The 15,355-nt window shown below is 57.7% G+C and overlaps 1 protein-coding gene across 2 annotated transcripts; it reads left to right on the top strand.

Annotated features, from left to right (window-relative positions):
* The first annotated feature begins 5,816 nt into the window (after nucleotides 1–5,816).
* On the top strand, nucleotides 5,817–11,114 carry SIVA1 (SIVA1 apoptosis inducing factor). Of its 2 annotated transcripts, none has more exons than XM_067713387.1 (4): nucleotides 5,817–5,995; nucleotides 8,130–8,324; nucleotides 9,052–9,208; nucleotides 10,808–10,949. In XM_067713387.1, exons 1-4 carry the CDS (start codon nucleotides 5,878–5,880, stop codon nucleotides 10,821–10,823), a joined length of 486 nt encoding a protein of 161 aa, XP_067569488.1. In that variant the 5' UTR covers nucleotides 5,817–5,877; the 3' UTR covers nucleotides 10,824–10,949. The 2 variants fall into 2 exon arrangements, with proteins under 2 accessions (XP_067569488.1, XP_067569432.1); XM_067713331.1 differs by having other exon boundaries at nucleotides 5,819–5,995; nucleotides 10,909–11,114.
* The last annotated feature ends 4,241 nt before the right edge of the window (nucleotides 11,115–15,355 follow it).

Below are 15,355 nucleotides of genomic sequence, written 5' to 3'. Positions count from 1 at the left end.
ATCAGCAGTCTGGGTGACACACATTTTCTTTTGTTTTTTAATAGATGTATTTATTTATTTATTTATTTTTGGCTGCGTTGGGTCTTCGTTGCTGTGCGCGGGCTTCCTCTAGTTGTGGCGAGTGGGAGCTACTCTTCGTTGCGGTGCGTGGGCCCGTCATCGCGGTGGCTTCTCTTGATGCGGAGCGCAGGCGCACGGGCTCAGTAGCTGTGGCGCACGGGCTTAGTTGCTCCGCGGCATGTGGGATCTTCCCAGACCAGGGCTCGAACCCGTGTCCCCTGCATTGGCAGGCGGATTCTTAACCACTGCGCCACCAGGGAAGCCCTAAATCCTAGCTTTTTAGAGCTGAGGATGCCAGCTGGGTTCACTGACATTGGGCCGCTGCCAACCCGGCTTGCTTCCCATGGGCCCTGCCGGCCCCGGGCGGTTCCGCAGGGTCCGGTGTCACCGGCTTGCACCACGGAGTCCCAAACTCATGTGAGAGCATGTTGGGTGAAAGGGCCACAGATCGGGTGTGTGGCTGCACACCTGCCAGCGAACTTTTCCAAGCAGCGCCGAGAACAGCCTTCAGTGGTTTAAACGGTGTCAGGGGCACGCGTGCGGACCAGCTTCCTCGGGCAGCAGGGCTGCAGGTGAGACGCGCCCGCAGAAGCTCATCTTGGCGTTTCCCAAGAATTATTTCCCTCCTCGACAGAGCAAGAGGGGCGAAGGGAGAGGCCGAAGGCAGGGTGAGTTCTTAAGGAAAGAGGAGGTGGGCCCCAGCTCTTCTCCCTGCCCCCGGGGATACTGTGCTTCTCCTGACCAGATGCCCATCCTGCTACGGCAGAGGGATGCGCGCTTCGGGCCATCAACCAGAGCAGGCGTTTTCCAAAGAAATCATTTCATTCCGCATGGAAAGCTGCACCCCTGGCTCGGCAAGCTCACCCCGCATAAATGACGAGCTGCACAAAGCCGCTGCGTTACGTGGTAGCTGCTGAATTCTCCACCCGAATACGCGGTGTTCTTTCCTTTGATCTCGGGACAAAATCTTGGGGAGGCAGCCCCAGGCGATGTCTTTGAGTGTCTGCAGGTGTTACACAAGGTGAAAAGACACCAGTTTGGAGGGGAAATCATTCTTCCCCGGCACCAGCTTCCTCACTCCCGTGTGGCCCAGGGATGGGAGGCTCTGTCCTCTGGGTTGGGTTAGGACGCACAGCCCCCCTTTTTCTCAGTATCAGATGTTGTGAGGGTCTGAGTAATTATAATAAGGTGCCCTTTCTTCTTTGCACCAATAACACAGCCCCATTGTACACGAGCTCACAGTGGTCTCAGGTCAATACATGGATAAAAGACAAGTAAGTGATTTGATAACGTTGTTTGATAAAACGTGTTTTTCCAGGGACTTCCCTGGCGGTCCAGTGGTTAAGACTCTGCGCTTCCACTGCAGGCGGCAAGGGTTCGACCCCTGGTCGGGGAACTAAGATCCCATATGCCGCGGGGCGCGGCCAAAATGTAAAAAAAACAAAAACAAAAAAGTGTTTTCCCAAACACTTTGGAAAGCTGCTGGTTTGCTCAGAAGTTTAACATTCATCTACCCTACCATCAGATAGCCATTCCACTCCTAGGCACTGACCCACAACAAATGACCACGAATGTACAGAAAAAGCCTTAGACGAGAACGTTCAGAGCGGCTGCCCTCATCAGAGCCAAAACCTGGCACAGCCCAGGTGTCAGTCGACAGGTGAACAAACTGTGGTCCATCCACACACGGAATACACTCAGCAACGAAAGGAATGGACCACTGAGGAGTGCAGGACGGTGGCCGGTCTCGGAGCGAACTGACGGAAAAAGCAGACACAAAGGTGCACGTGCAGAAGAAGACCGAGCCTGTGAGGTTCTAGGACGGCAGCGTCCCTGTAGGGATGAAAACAGAGCAATGGTCACTTCTGCCCGGGGCGGGGGAGGGGCGACGGGGTCATCGTAACTGGCAGAATTGTATACCTTTGCCATCTGGGCATTCCACTGGGTGTAAATACACACAACCACACTGTAAGTAAATTATACCCCAATCTAAAAGTTACTCAAAGTAACCATACAACCATCTTACATAACTGAGATGATCATTACAATTTTAGGACCCCGAGGCAACTTTGATGAAACACATTAATGAATACGTTTCCTGCCAGCCTTACCCACTCTGCATTTGTTGGAGGGGAAGTTTGCTGCACTTCTCGTGGGAAAACAGAAAGCCTGTTCCTTCCTCATCTGACACATATTCACTTCCAGAATGTCCAACTTTCTAAGGTCAAATTATGCCATTCCGCAAATGCTTTGCATGAGTTCGGTTTTCCTGGGATATCGCCCCGCCCCGGGCAAGGCAGTTCTCCTTACTGTGCTTCCACAGCTCCCGTCCTTCCCCTTTTGTGACATTTGTCCCACCAGAGGGCAGGGACCCCGCTGGCTCTGCTCCACACCACCCCTAAGGGCCTTAGCACAGAGCACGGTATCTATTAAGGGCTGAATTGTGTTCCCCTAAACTTCACATGTTGATGCCTCAACTCCCAGTACCTCTGAATGGGACTGTATTTGGAGGTAGGGACTTTGAAGAGGTCATTTTTTCCGAAGCTTTATTGAGGTATAACTGACATATATTTAGATATAATTGATATAGAACATATAATTGACATATAATGTACACCTTAATTGTACACTGTTGACTAAAACAATAAAAGAGACCATCAAAATGGGTTTATTTGGGAAGGGCAAAAAATTGCAATTTGGGACGTGTAATCTATGGCTAACCACAGGCAAGTCTGGAGAACAAAGGAGGGAAAACTCTTGAGAAGGAGGAGATGGAAGGGGCTAGTCTGAGCAAAGAACCCATTGGTGGAAACTGGGAGTTGGACATGTAAGTGGTCTTTCATTGGCTGAGTTGTGACAGACTCTTATTGGCTGGGCTGTTGTCGGGCAAGGAGAAATTCTTCCTCCTGCTGGGTAGTAAAGTAGTAACCTTCTTTGTAGATGCAAGGTACTCTTTTTCTATCGGGTCTGCAATTAATGTAGTTCAGTAGGGCATGCTTGCTCCCTCTTCTGGCCTCCTGACTCTTTTTTTTTGGCCACACCACGCGGCTCGCAGGATCTTAGTTCCCCGACCAGGGATTGAACCCAAGCCCTCTGCAGTGAAAGTGCGAAGCCCTAACTACTGGACCGCCAGGGAATTCCCACTGACTCCATTTTAAATGAGGTTTCTCTTTCTTAATTTTTACAACATTAAGGTGTACAGTGTGATGATTTCATACACATACATATTGCAAGCCATAATAAGGTTAGATAATACATCCTTCACCTCATATAATCACCATTTTGTTGTCGTTGTTGTTGTTATGGTGAGAACAGTTAAGATCTACTCTTAGCAACCTGCACATACACAATACTTGCTAACTATAGTCACTGAGCTGTACATTAGATCCCTGGAACTTATCTACCATATAACTGGAAGTTTGTACCCTTTGACCAACAGCTCCCCATTTCCCCCAAGCCCAGCCCCTGGCAACCACCATTCTACTCTCTTCCTATGAGTTTGATGATTTTTTTTTTTTGTTAGTATTTATTTATTTACTTACTTACTTACTTACTTAGGCTGCGCTGGGTCTTAGTTGTGGCGTGCGAGATCTTCGTTGCCACATGCGGACTTCTTAGTTGCGGCATGCACGCGGGATCTAGTTCCCCGACAAGGGATTAAACCCGGGCCCGCTGCATTGGGAGCACAGAGTCTTATGCACTGGACCACCAGGGAAGTCCCAGGTTTGATGATTTTGGATTCCACATATAAGTGATATCATACAGTACTGTATTTCTCTTTCTCTGACTTATTTCAGTTAGCAAAATGTCCTCCAGATTCATTCACGTTATTGCAACTGGCAGAATGGCCTTCTTTTTTATGGCTGAATAATATTTCATTATATGTATATTCCAAATATCACATTTTCTTTATCCACTCATCCATTGATGAACACTTAGGTTGTTTCCATGTCTTGGCTATTGTAAAAATGCTGCAGGGAACATGGTGCAGATAGCGCTTCAAGATAATGATTTCAATTCCTTTGTATACACAGAAGCGGCATTGCTGGATCAACTGCAGTTCTATTTTCAACTTTTTGAGGAACCAGGAGGTAATTAAGTTTTAAAGAGGTCATATGGGTTGGCCTTAATCCAGTCTGACTGGCGTCCTTATCAGAAGAGGAGATGAGGACACAGAGGGACCACCACGTGAGCACAGGGAGAAGACGGCTGTCTGCAGGCCAAGGAGAAACCAGCTCTGCACACACCTTGATCTTGGACTTCCAACTTCCAGAACTGTAAGAGAATAAATGTCTATTGTTTAAGCCCTCAGTCTGAGTGCTTTGTTACGGCACCTCTAGAAAACTAATCCAGCACTGACTGGGCCTTCAACAAATATTTCTTAAATTAAAATTAGGTTGAAATAGAAGAGCTAACAAGATTCTCTTTTAATCACAATGTTTTGCATCTATCTACTGTGTCTTAAACGATCCTAAGGCAGTTTCAAATCTGAAAGCAAAGAAGTCTTTTAAAATTCCCAAGGCCTGTAAGATTAAAAACAATACTACTGGGAATTTCATCTATTTCTGGGCTAAAACCAGTCAAGCGTCTTTTTGTCACAGTGACCGCAGACCGCTAACGGGTATAGTACCAGATCATGCGGTCACGCAACAGGAAAAACGCTGGCCGAAGCCCCACTTTCGGCCCGGTCTCCCTAGACCCTCCATGCCTGGCGGGCCCCATCCCTGCGGGTGTCCTGGGCTGTGATGTGCATCACGTGGGGTGGTGTCACGTGAGGGGTGTGTCGCGTGGGGCGTGGCCTGTAAGACGGAGGCCCTCGGCTTGTCAGCGGAAATCCAGGCGACAGGAACGAGCTGGACGACCTCGGGGGCAGCGGACAGGACGAGGGTCGGGCGGGTAGGCGGCCGGCAGAGGCCGAGGTGGGGCCGGAGCCGCACGGCTCTGTCAGAGCCCGACATTACGTCAGGCCTGCCCCGCATGACGCAGCAGGGCCCGAAACCCGGCCCGTGACGTGTATCCAGTGCGTTCATGCGGCACTCTCCACTTGTGAGGGCGGGGCAGTCCTCCAAATTAAGAATTACAGAAAAGTGAATCAGCCGCGAACTTTTGGTGATTTAAACGGAGAAGTATAACCAGTTTCGAGAGTTGTTTGGGGAGCAAAATTTAAAACAGCCGAGGGCTTCCCTGGTGGCGCAGTGGTTGAGAGTCCGCCTGCCGATGCAGGGGACACGGGTTCGTGCCCTGGTCCGGGAAGATCCCACATGCCGCAGAGCGGCTGGGCCCGTGAGCCATGGCCGCTGAGCCTGCGCGTCCGGAGCCTGTGCTCCGCAACGGGAGAGGCCACAACAGTGAGAGGCCCGCGTACCGCAAAAAGAAAAAAAAATAAAACAGCTGAGACGCCCTTCCCTTCCGCATCCTCGTACGAGTCCCTCCCACATGTCGCCTCCGACCTATCACGAGCCACCCCTCACACGAGTCCCGCCCCCGATGTCGCCCCCACCCCATCCTGCGGCGCGTGCGCACCACACCGCCTTCCCGCTTCCACGCCCCCGGGGCGCCCACTCCGACCCTCGCCCTTTCCCGGACTTTCCCGCGTCTCCGAGTCCCGCCTCCCGGCGCACGAGCCCCGCCCCCTCCCCGGGCCTATCCGGCGCCGCGCCGTGCAGCAGCCCCGCCCCCCCGCCCTCTTCCCGGGCCTATCCCGCGTCGCGCCGCGCACTAGCCCCGCCCCCGCCCCGCGCAGGGGTTGGCGCACGGCTGTGACGTCACGGGCAGGCGAGGCGCGGCCGCGGAGCTGCGCCGCTGCGGGCCGCGGCCATGCCCAAGCGGGGCTGCCCCTTCGCGGACGCGGCCCCGCTGCAGCTCAAGGTGCGTGTGGGCCGGAGGGAGCTGAGTCGCGGCGTGTGCGCCGAGCGCCTCACGCGGGAGATCTTCGGTGAGTGAGGGGTAGCGGGGTCGGGCAGGCGGTTTCCGCAGGCCGCGCCCCCTGGAGCCGGGGGCCGGGGCCAGTCGCCCGGCCGGGTTTGGGAGCAGCAATTTGGGCGCTGTGAATGCGCCCGCGTCCACGACCTGTCCCCGCCCTCCACCTTCCCGAAACAGGCGGCCTCCGCGTGGGGCCGAGACGTGGCTCTGTCCTTTGGGAATGCTGGACTCGCGCAGGAGCCAGCCCTGGTCTGACCAGCCCAGCGAGAGGCCGGGGAGTGGGATGTCCCGGTGGAATAAGCCGGTAGAAGCACCCGTTCTGACCCGAGAGGCGTTTGTGGAGCGCGCCTTCCTTGCCAGGCGCTGCGGCTGCGGGAGACCCTGCCTTGCTGTCTACTGGGGGGCCAGCCAGAGAAGGACTCTCCAGAGGTCATCAGGGCAGGCATGGGTCGCTGCAGGACCACCTGCAGGTTGTTAGAGGTCTCGTGGAGGAACAGGGTCGAAGGCGAATCCTTCAGGATTAGGCAGGCAGAGAGGGAGAGGAAGGGAATTCCAGGCAGAGGGAACAGCCTATGCAAAAGCCGGGAAGCCGGAGAGTGCTGTCCGGTTCATTGTGGCTGGAGTGTCCAGTTCCAGAGATGTAAGGACACTGACCTAGGAAGCCTTCTCTGGCTGCTTCATGCAGGTTTTTGGGCGCATTGATATTATTGATCATCGCTTTGGGGGGCTTAATACCCTGGGGTAACTACAGAGTGGAATTTACCTTAACTAGTGGTTGGAGGCACGAGGTTTGTGCGTGTGGAACAGTCAGATGGTTACCTGGGTGTCTGACTGAGTGGTGCTGCCGTGTACTAGGGATGTGGGGAAGCGCCTAACCTGGGGAGACCCTGCTTCTCTTTGTCCTGCTGCTCCCCACCCCACTGCCCCCATCAGCAGCTGCTGTGCCCTTTCTTTTCTTGCACATGCAGGGTTGCAAATGCAAATGCCTTTCGAGGCCGTGCAGGTGATAAAAATGAGTGAAGCTGTGAGTACTATGGCCAGACTGCAAGTGTTATCCTCTCAGGACCTTCAAAAAATGTAAACACTGCAGACAGAGAGAAGAATTAAAAATAAACGCGGGCTAAGTCAGTCTAGCTCTTGACCACGATGTTCTGGAGCATTTGCAGGGGCTTGTCCTTCGCAGGGCCCCGTCACAGAGGGAGTGCGAGGCTCCCTGGACATCTAAGAAGGGCAGGACATAGGCCAGCGTGAACTCGTGTTTAATGAATTCCAAGCCTGAACCCTGGTCTCTTTATCTTGAACAGACCACAGGCCCTTGAAGACAAGTCTTAGCCTCACCACATGACCTCCCTGCAGTCCCACCCTATTATAAGTGGGGATGGGGGGGATTGGAGGAAGAGGAACTGGGTGTGACGGGGCTGTCATCAGCCACTCCATTTGAGTTACCCAACTGTGTGTTTCTGTCGGTTTCACTTAGCACCAACAGCTTCTAAGGTCTCCACCCTGGCTCTGTTGGGACAGGGCAGAACACCACAAACAAAGCATTTCTGGGGCTGGCGCCTGGCATTTGACCTTGTGAAAGCCCCCAGTGCCCTGATGGAAAGCCACTGCTCTGGTTGCTGAGAAACCACCTCAGCTCTGGGGTCGGGGGGGATGTCCAGGGCCCACAGAGGTCTGGAAAGTTCTGGGGCACCTTGTTCCGAGCTGGTTGCTGCCACGCCTTCTGCCAGCAGCTCCGTGGTCAGTGAAGGGGTGCGTGCTGGCTGGGGTGTGGGCTCAGCCCTGAGTCTCTCGGCTGTGCATTAGTTAGCACTCCACAGCGCAGTGCTTCGTCTGCTGGATGAAGCCGGCTTGTGGGTGCTGGGAAGGAGATGAACGGCAAGGAGGTGAGGCCACCCGTGTGGAAAATGAGCAGAGTGATAGCACAGGGAGCCCAGGTGGGGCTGCAGCGTCCGGAACCTTCCTGGAGGAGGTGGCCGCTGAGCCCAGGCAGGAGGTCAGGGTGGGACCCAGCTCGCCAGGGAGCAGCGTGCTCTGGGGTGGCTGGGTAACCAGAGGCCCGGCCACGCGCAGCTCGAGGGACAAGGTGGCCATGCAGGTGCTTCCGTGCTGCAGCAATATAAGCGGGGAAATGGTTGCCTCCGCAGAAAAGACCACGCAGCTCCTCTTCCGCGGGGCCCAGGCCTGCATGGACCCCGCGTGGGAGGAAGCCTGCGCCATCGTCCATACCCCGGAGTCCCCGAAGCCTGGCCCCACAGAAGCCCCTCGGGCCGCACGCGGGCAGATGCTGATCGGGCCCGACGGCCGACTGACCAGGAGTCGAGCCCAGGCCTCCGAAGCTGGTGAGTGAGGCCCACGGCAGGCGCTTCCCAGCTGTGTGCTAAGGATGGGGTGTGGCAGGGGCTTTTCCTACCTGGGCTGGAGGGGGCTGGGCCCGAGTCTGACGATACGAACAGGGCGAGGGCCTGCAGGCTCCTGACATTAGGAGGCTCTGCTGTCACCAACATCCACGTCTGGTAGCTGCAAACAGCTTCTAACTGTTGGATCAGAAAGGAACAGAGACCCCTCTGGGTGACCCTTCTGGGTGTCCTGCCTGCTTTCCACCTGAAGCTCTCCCACGGAGTCCCACCTGGCTGGGTGGGAAAAGCCTGTTCGGGTCCCTGTGCAGTGTGGTGTGCGTCTCAGACTGTCACCTGTGTCGCTGGTTAAAAACTCTCCCGCCCCCGGGTCTGGGTGGGGCAAAGGGACCCCTGTGTTAACCCGTGATGCAGGGACCACGCTTTGAGACGCAGCTGGGAGACACACAAGGGACGAAGGCCTAGCGACTTCTGATGCAGGTGGTCAGGAGAAGGGCTGACCCTTAGGTACCGACATTTGGGTGGTGGGAATTGTCGGTGGGAGTCACGGAAGCCAGCTGGGATCTCTCCTTGGTGAACGGGTCTGGGTGCTGTGCTTATGCACAGGTTGTCGTCTCAGGACCTAGTGGTCAGTCAGGCGCAGGAAGGAGGGTGGCCCCCAGCCCCAGCGCTCCAGGTCCCCTTTGGGCTGATGGGTGTTTCTTCCCCACAGACCCAGCCATGGCGGCATCGGGAGCCTGCTCGTCGTGCGTGCGGGCTGTGGACGGGAAGGCGGCGTGCGGCCAGTGCGAGCGGGCCCTGTGCGGGCGCTGCGTGCGCACCTGCTGCGGCTGTGGGGCAGTGGCCTGCGCCCTGTGTGCCCTCGTGGAGTGAGTGCGGGCCCTGTCGGGGAGTGGGGGCGGCAGGCCCATCCCACATTGCCCGGTGGGACGATGTGATGCCAGTAAATGCTTTGCTCAGCTTGAGTTTTTCCAAGACCTTGAGATCCTTTCTGGAGGAAGTCCAGACCTTGTAGGTCAGCTCTGCGCTGTCTGTGGTCTGTCCCAGACCATTTGTGCTCTAGTCCTTTGAGCCCTGGCATCAGGAAGCCTCGCATGGCCTTCCTGTGTCGCGCGCTCATTAGCGGAGGACACCTGACAGGTGAGGGCAGGAAGTAAGTGTTTTGTCTGTGGCTTGGGTGAGCGCGTCCGCCACAGCCGGTGGGCCCCATCCCTGCCCAGGAGGTTTCGGGCGCTGTCCTCGTCCCAGTGGCCACTCCCGGCTGATGGGTGGGGATGGGCAGTGCCCCGTAAGAAAAGTTCTGCAGATCTCAAACCAGTTTAGTCCCAATGGCCTTTAAAAGCAACTCACCCCCCCACCGCCAAAAAAAAAAAACCAACCCCAACTGTGGAAAGTTAAAAACACGCCTCCTGAGAGGTGGGTTGCTCCACGGTTGGGACGCGCTGGACAGAAGGACGGAGGCCAGGCGTGGGCCTCCCGTGCTGGCCGGTTCAGGGGTCAGGTGCTGGGCGAGTCATGGGTGTGGAATACTCTTTCTATTGACTTTGCCAACTCAGTTTTCTTTTCTTCCTATTTATATGTAAGCTGAGACGGGCAGGGCCTTGCCAGTGGCTTTTCCCTGGAGGGGGAGCTGAGCACAGCACAAGGGCCAGCTGAGGGGCCAGGTGGGCGCCCCACCTACTGGCAGCTGCTTCCCTCCCCGGGGCCGTCCGCATCCTCAGGGACTCCCGTGGCAGCCTCCCCCGCCCCTGCTCTCTGCTGCCTGGCCCCCAGGCACCCGCAGAGCCTGCCGTGCACCTGCCTGTTTCTCGGGCCCCGGCGGGCGGGGCTCTCTGACCCGGGTGAGAAACAGACGACACGTTCGGGGTCCCCTCTGGAGGCCACGCCTCAGGCCTCCGAGCTTCAGCGCCACCCTGGAAGCGGGCATCCTGCCCGCACCTGGTGGCTGCCTCGTCCCCAGGGTCAGGCACGGCCGCGGGTGGGGCATCGCCGCCAGGAGCTGGAGCCAAGCTCCTAGCCCTGGACGTGGACCCTTTGCCGCTGCACCTCAGGCGTGCTGCCGTCTCCTTTCAGCATGTCTCCCGAAGCGTGTCCCCTGCTATTCGCTGAGTTGCCATGTCCCTACCCTACCTGAGCTGCTGCCCCTGTGAGCCATCCGGGGCCAGTCACCCCTGCTGCACACCTGGCCGCTGTGAGACCTGGGCTGAGCCCCGGGGGCTCCTTAGCTGTCAGTCCGTGAGGGCGGCTCCGGCAAGCACCCCAGACGTTTCCCCTCGTGCTCGAGGCAGATGCCTGTCGGGGGGGCTGCTCCTGGAGTCCCGCCCTCTGCGGGTTCCGTGCTCCGGCCTCTCCCCGGGCCCTCGAACCGCCCCCCTCTGCGAGTGTCCTTCTCCAAGGACCCGGCCCTGTGGGCCCGGCCCCCTGCGGCAGTGGGGCCTCTTCTTAACTGGTTCTGTCTGGGCCAACAGCCCCGCCTCCAGATAAAGTCGAGGGACCAGGTGGGGTCGGCAGCTCCCGTGGAACTCAGCCCTAATGCCAGCTCCTCTCCCCCAACCTCGCGGTGTCGCAGCTGCAGTGACCTCCACGAGAAAGTGCTGTGCGCCAGCTGCGCCATGTTCGAGGCCTGAGGCCAGGAGAGGACGGCAGCCCTGCCTGGACGACCTCGCCGCCGTCCACGCTGAGGGACTGGGGGGAGGGGCGGGAAGGGACAGCCTTTCTATTTTGTATTTTGTTCTCCTGACCACAGAAGAGAATAAACCCTTTATATTTGGACAAGAGGACTCACTCGTCAGCGCCCCTGGGGCCCGTGGTCTGCCCGGCTCCCACCTGGCAGCGCCCTGAGCTCCATGCCAGGTGCCGCCAATCGCCCCGTTGACAGGTGGGGACACTGAAGTCCAGAGCGTGTGAGCCCAGGTGGGGCTCCAGTGCCCCTCGGGGGTGGGGCCGCGTCCCAGGCTGTCCCTGAAATGCCACTGTCATGCGCCGCTGTCTGGGTGGCTGGGCCCCGGGTGACCTGCCTGCCAGTTCCGTCTGGGTGGTGCGGCCCGTGTGGCCCGAGGGAGGGCAGTGGACGAGAGGGGGAAGGGAGGGGCGCAGCCCTGCACGGGGCCTCCTCACCTGGGTCTCGGGCCCGGTTCCCACGCGCGGGGTCCTTGCGGCGCCATGGGCCCAGGCCCTCAGGGTGAGTCCATGGGTAGTCAGTCCCAGCCCCTCCAAGAAACCCTGGAGGGGAAGAGAGGTTCTTTGGGGTGGGCAGCGGGGGCACCCACTGTTGGAGGGTCAAGTGACTGACTCTTGGAGGGGGCTGGGCCAGGGTGGGGTTTGCCCCCAAGTGCACAGCCTAGGACCCCTGAAGCAGGAGCGGGGGCGGGCCACAGGGAGGCATGAGGTCTTGGGGGCGGCTGCAAGTGACCCCATGGGTCTCCCTGAGCTGAGAACATTCAGAGGCCTCCCCAGCTCGGCCGCGTGAGTGCAGCACGAGCCCTCATCGTGGGGTCACCTCCTCTCACCTGGCTTCCTGTAGAGGCCCTGGGCCTCCGTCCCAGTGCCCACCTGCAGACCACGACCCCAGCGAGCACGTGAAGAGATGCTCAGCGTCGCTCAGCATTAGGGAAACACAGCTCAGTAACAGGAGATGCTGCCTCACCCCCGGCAGGGGGCTGCTGTCCAACAGAGAACAAGGGCCGGCGGGGCCGTGCGGACCCGGGAGCCCGTGCGCTGCTGTGGGGATGCAAGGGGACGGGCCTCTGTGGAGCAGAATGGCAAATACGCAGCAGGGATTCGAGCAGGTGTCTGTACGCCTGTGTGCATCGCAGTAGCGTCCACAAGAGTAAAAATGTGGAAACAAACCACGTGTCCACGAAGGGATGAATGGCTAAGCAAATCGTGGTCCATCCATACGATGGAATATGATTTGGCCTTAAAAAGGAAGGAGGTCCTGACGCAGACTGCAGCACGGATGGACCTGGAGGACGTCAGGCCGGGTGAAGTAGCCAGTCACAAAGGAAGGTCCTGTGTGATTCCACTCCTGTGAGGTCCTTAGAGCCGTGGGGTTCACGGAGACAGACGGGAAGGGTGGGGCCGGGGAGGGGCAGTGAGTGTTGAACGGGAGCAGAGTTTTAGTTTGTGAAGATGAAAAGTTCTAGAGACGGTGGTGGTGCTGGTGCCACAGCCACGTGAATGCATTTAATGCCACTGAACTGGCCACTTAAAAATGGTTAAAGCGGTAAGTTTTACATATATTTTACCAAGTAAGAATATTTAAAATGTTAAAAAGACAATTGTTGAAGGCAAAACTAATAATGTGTGTTGGGGAGTTTGAACATGTGGAAACAAAAGTGTCCACAGCACGGAGACGGCAAGTGGAGGTGTGTGTTCTGAGGACCGTGCGTGTGAAGGGCTGAATTTCACTCCAAGGCAGGCTGCTGAGTGAGTTATGGACTGACATCCGACAGGCCGTGGCTACAGTCGTTCCTTCGGGAGAGATTTGTTCTAAATTCCACATAGGATCCTGGGTTGGATCCTGGAACAGAAAAGGAGCATCAGTGAGAGAGTTGGTAAAGTCGAAATAAGCCAGTAAAAGAGCGAAAATGGGGGACTTCCCTGGTCGTCCAGGGGTGAGGAATCCGCCTTCCAATACAGGAGACGTGGGTTCGATCCCTGGTCAGGGAACTAAGATCCCACATGCTGAGGAGGAACTAAGCCTGCGCGCCACAACTCCGGCGCTCGCGCGCCTCAACAAGAGAGCCCACGTGCTGCAACCTACAGGGCCCACGCGCCCTGGAGCCCGAGTGCCACAACCGGAGAGAGAAAACCCACATGCCACAACTGGAGAGAAGCCCACGTGCCGCAACTAAGACCTGACGTGGCCAAAAAAATGAAATTTTTTTTTAAAAAGATAAAATGGGTTGTTAAAAAATAGTTATTTAATCCAAAATGAGGGTGAAAAAGAGGAAGGAAGGCACAAAGATCTAAAGGGACGCACAGAGGAACAGCAAGGTGACGTTTAAGCTCAGCCACGTCTAGATCCCACTCCTGTACGTGACGTAAGCACCCCCGAGGGGTGGAGACCCACAGATCGTCAAAACAACAGTTGAGACCCAGCCAGCTCTGTTGTCTGCAACAAATTCACCTTGAGTATGAAGACAAGCAAATTCAAAGGGACAGGGTAGACTCCCTGTTGAATGATGACCCGTCTTTGAGCAGACATCCCCCGAGTGGCGTTTACTGGGAGGCAGACCCCGCCCCCATGCCGTCCCGACACCCCAGCCTGGCTGGCTCCTTGCTGGGAGCTGCTGACCTACCCGCAGCCCCCAGGGCCTCGGCTACAGCACGCAGCCATGCCTGCTGAAACGTGGGCACTACAGGTGCTAAAGGCACCTCTGTTCCTGTCTTGCTGTCCCTCCGGAGGCCCGGCCTGCTGCTTGGAAGGGCTGGGTGCGACATGGGAGGGCGTTCGGCCCCCGTGCAGGCCGGGCCGTGGGACCTCCACCCTGCTGGTCCTCACTGCCCCAGGCTGCTGTTCACCAGGCCCCTCCGGCTCTGCTCTGGCCCTGCGGCCGGGACCGGATAGCGCCCAGGAGTTTCCTCCCCGAAGTGCCGGTCTCCCTGCACCCCTACCACTCCACCCCGAGGTGCCTGCGCAGCCCCACCTCCGCGAAGGCTGGGAGGCCCTGGGGTCTCCGGCCTCGGCTCTTTCCTTCTCGGCCCCACCCACCCGGATGGGACACACCATCAGGGTAAGTTTGTGCTCATGTCCATGCCCATGACCTTGAAGCCTGTCCCAGGCCAAGGAACGTCCCTAAGGCCATCACCCGCATCCCCGTTATCCCCCAACCATCCCCCCATCATCACCCAAGGAGGCCCCACGAGAAAGCGCAGCTCGTGCCCCTCCGCCTGGCCAGCTGGCCGCCACCCCCCAACATGCCCCAGCTCCAGCTTCAGAGGCACCTCCCGGTTTTCCACACCACATCTGACGCTTTGGGGTACCATTTGCTCGAAGTTCGAGGATAATGGAAAGGTACTGCTGTAGGTTCTGGTGTCTACAATATACATTTTTTTTCCTTTTTTTATGTGTTAAAATACACACCTCTTCAAGACCCTGCCTTCAGCTCTTTGGGGTATATGTGTACCCAGGAGTGGAATTGCTGGGTCACATGGTAGCTGTTTTTATTTTTTTGAGGAACTTCCATACTGTTTTCCGGAGGCTGAGCCATTTTACATTCCTACCCACAGTGCACAGGCTTCCAATTTGAAGGACGTTTTTACGTATCTGAAATCTGGATCCAAAGCATCCTTTAGCAGGTAACATTTGGTGTGTTTGTGGTTTCCAAAAAAGCTGTGGGAGTGAAATAGTTCAGAGCCTATCAACACTGAGCAATCGGGCACCGCCCAGAGAGGCACCCGCAGGCCTGACTGACCCCACCCACCTCATGCCCCGCGCAGGCGCCCCTTCCAGCGGAAGGGGCAGCCACCCCGCCCCAAGGAATGTCTTGTCAGGGTCACGGGCCCCGGAGCCTGGAGAAGCAGGCTGCTCTGCCCCCTCCCCCGGGCCCAGGCGCCAGGCCCAGTGAAAGGTCCGGCCCTGTCCCGGCCACGCCTGCGGGGTTGAGTCCCCGTGAGAGAGGAGGAGCTGAGGCTCCGCCCACCCCTCTCTGGGCAGGCGCCTGGAGGCCGACGCGCGGGCCAGCGCCGGCAGCCGGCTCCTCTCCGCACCCACCAGGTGGCGCCCGCGGCACGTCCCGCTGGGCTGCTCGGGCGCCCCGGACCCACTCCCGCCTGTCCCGCCTGACCCAGGCTTGCGGTGTGACCGCCGGCAGGCCGCTCTCTCGGTCCTCCTCGGGCCCTAGGGCCTGGCAGTGACCCGAGTCTCGGCCTTGGCCAGCTCGGGGCCCTGCAGGATGGCTGGTCCTTCCTGGTGGTCGGGGTCTGCGGCATTGCATGGACAGAGCTGGTAGGCAGACGGCTGTGCAGTCTGGGTGGCTTCCTTGGGGCATGGGGCTGGGGTGAAGCCAGGT

Source organism: Pseudorca crassidens, chromosome 1 (genome assembly GCF_039906515.1).
Source record: "Pseudorca crassidens isolate mPseCra1 chromosome 1, mPseCra1.hap1, whole genome shotgun sequence".
NCBI classification, from domain to species: Eukaryota; Metazoa; Chordata; class Mammalia; order Artiodactyla; family Delphinidae; genus Pseudorca; species Pseudorca crassidens.
The sequence above is the reverse complement of the archived record's forward strand: the minus strand, read 5'-3'. Positions and strand labels throughout refer to the sequence as shown.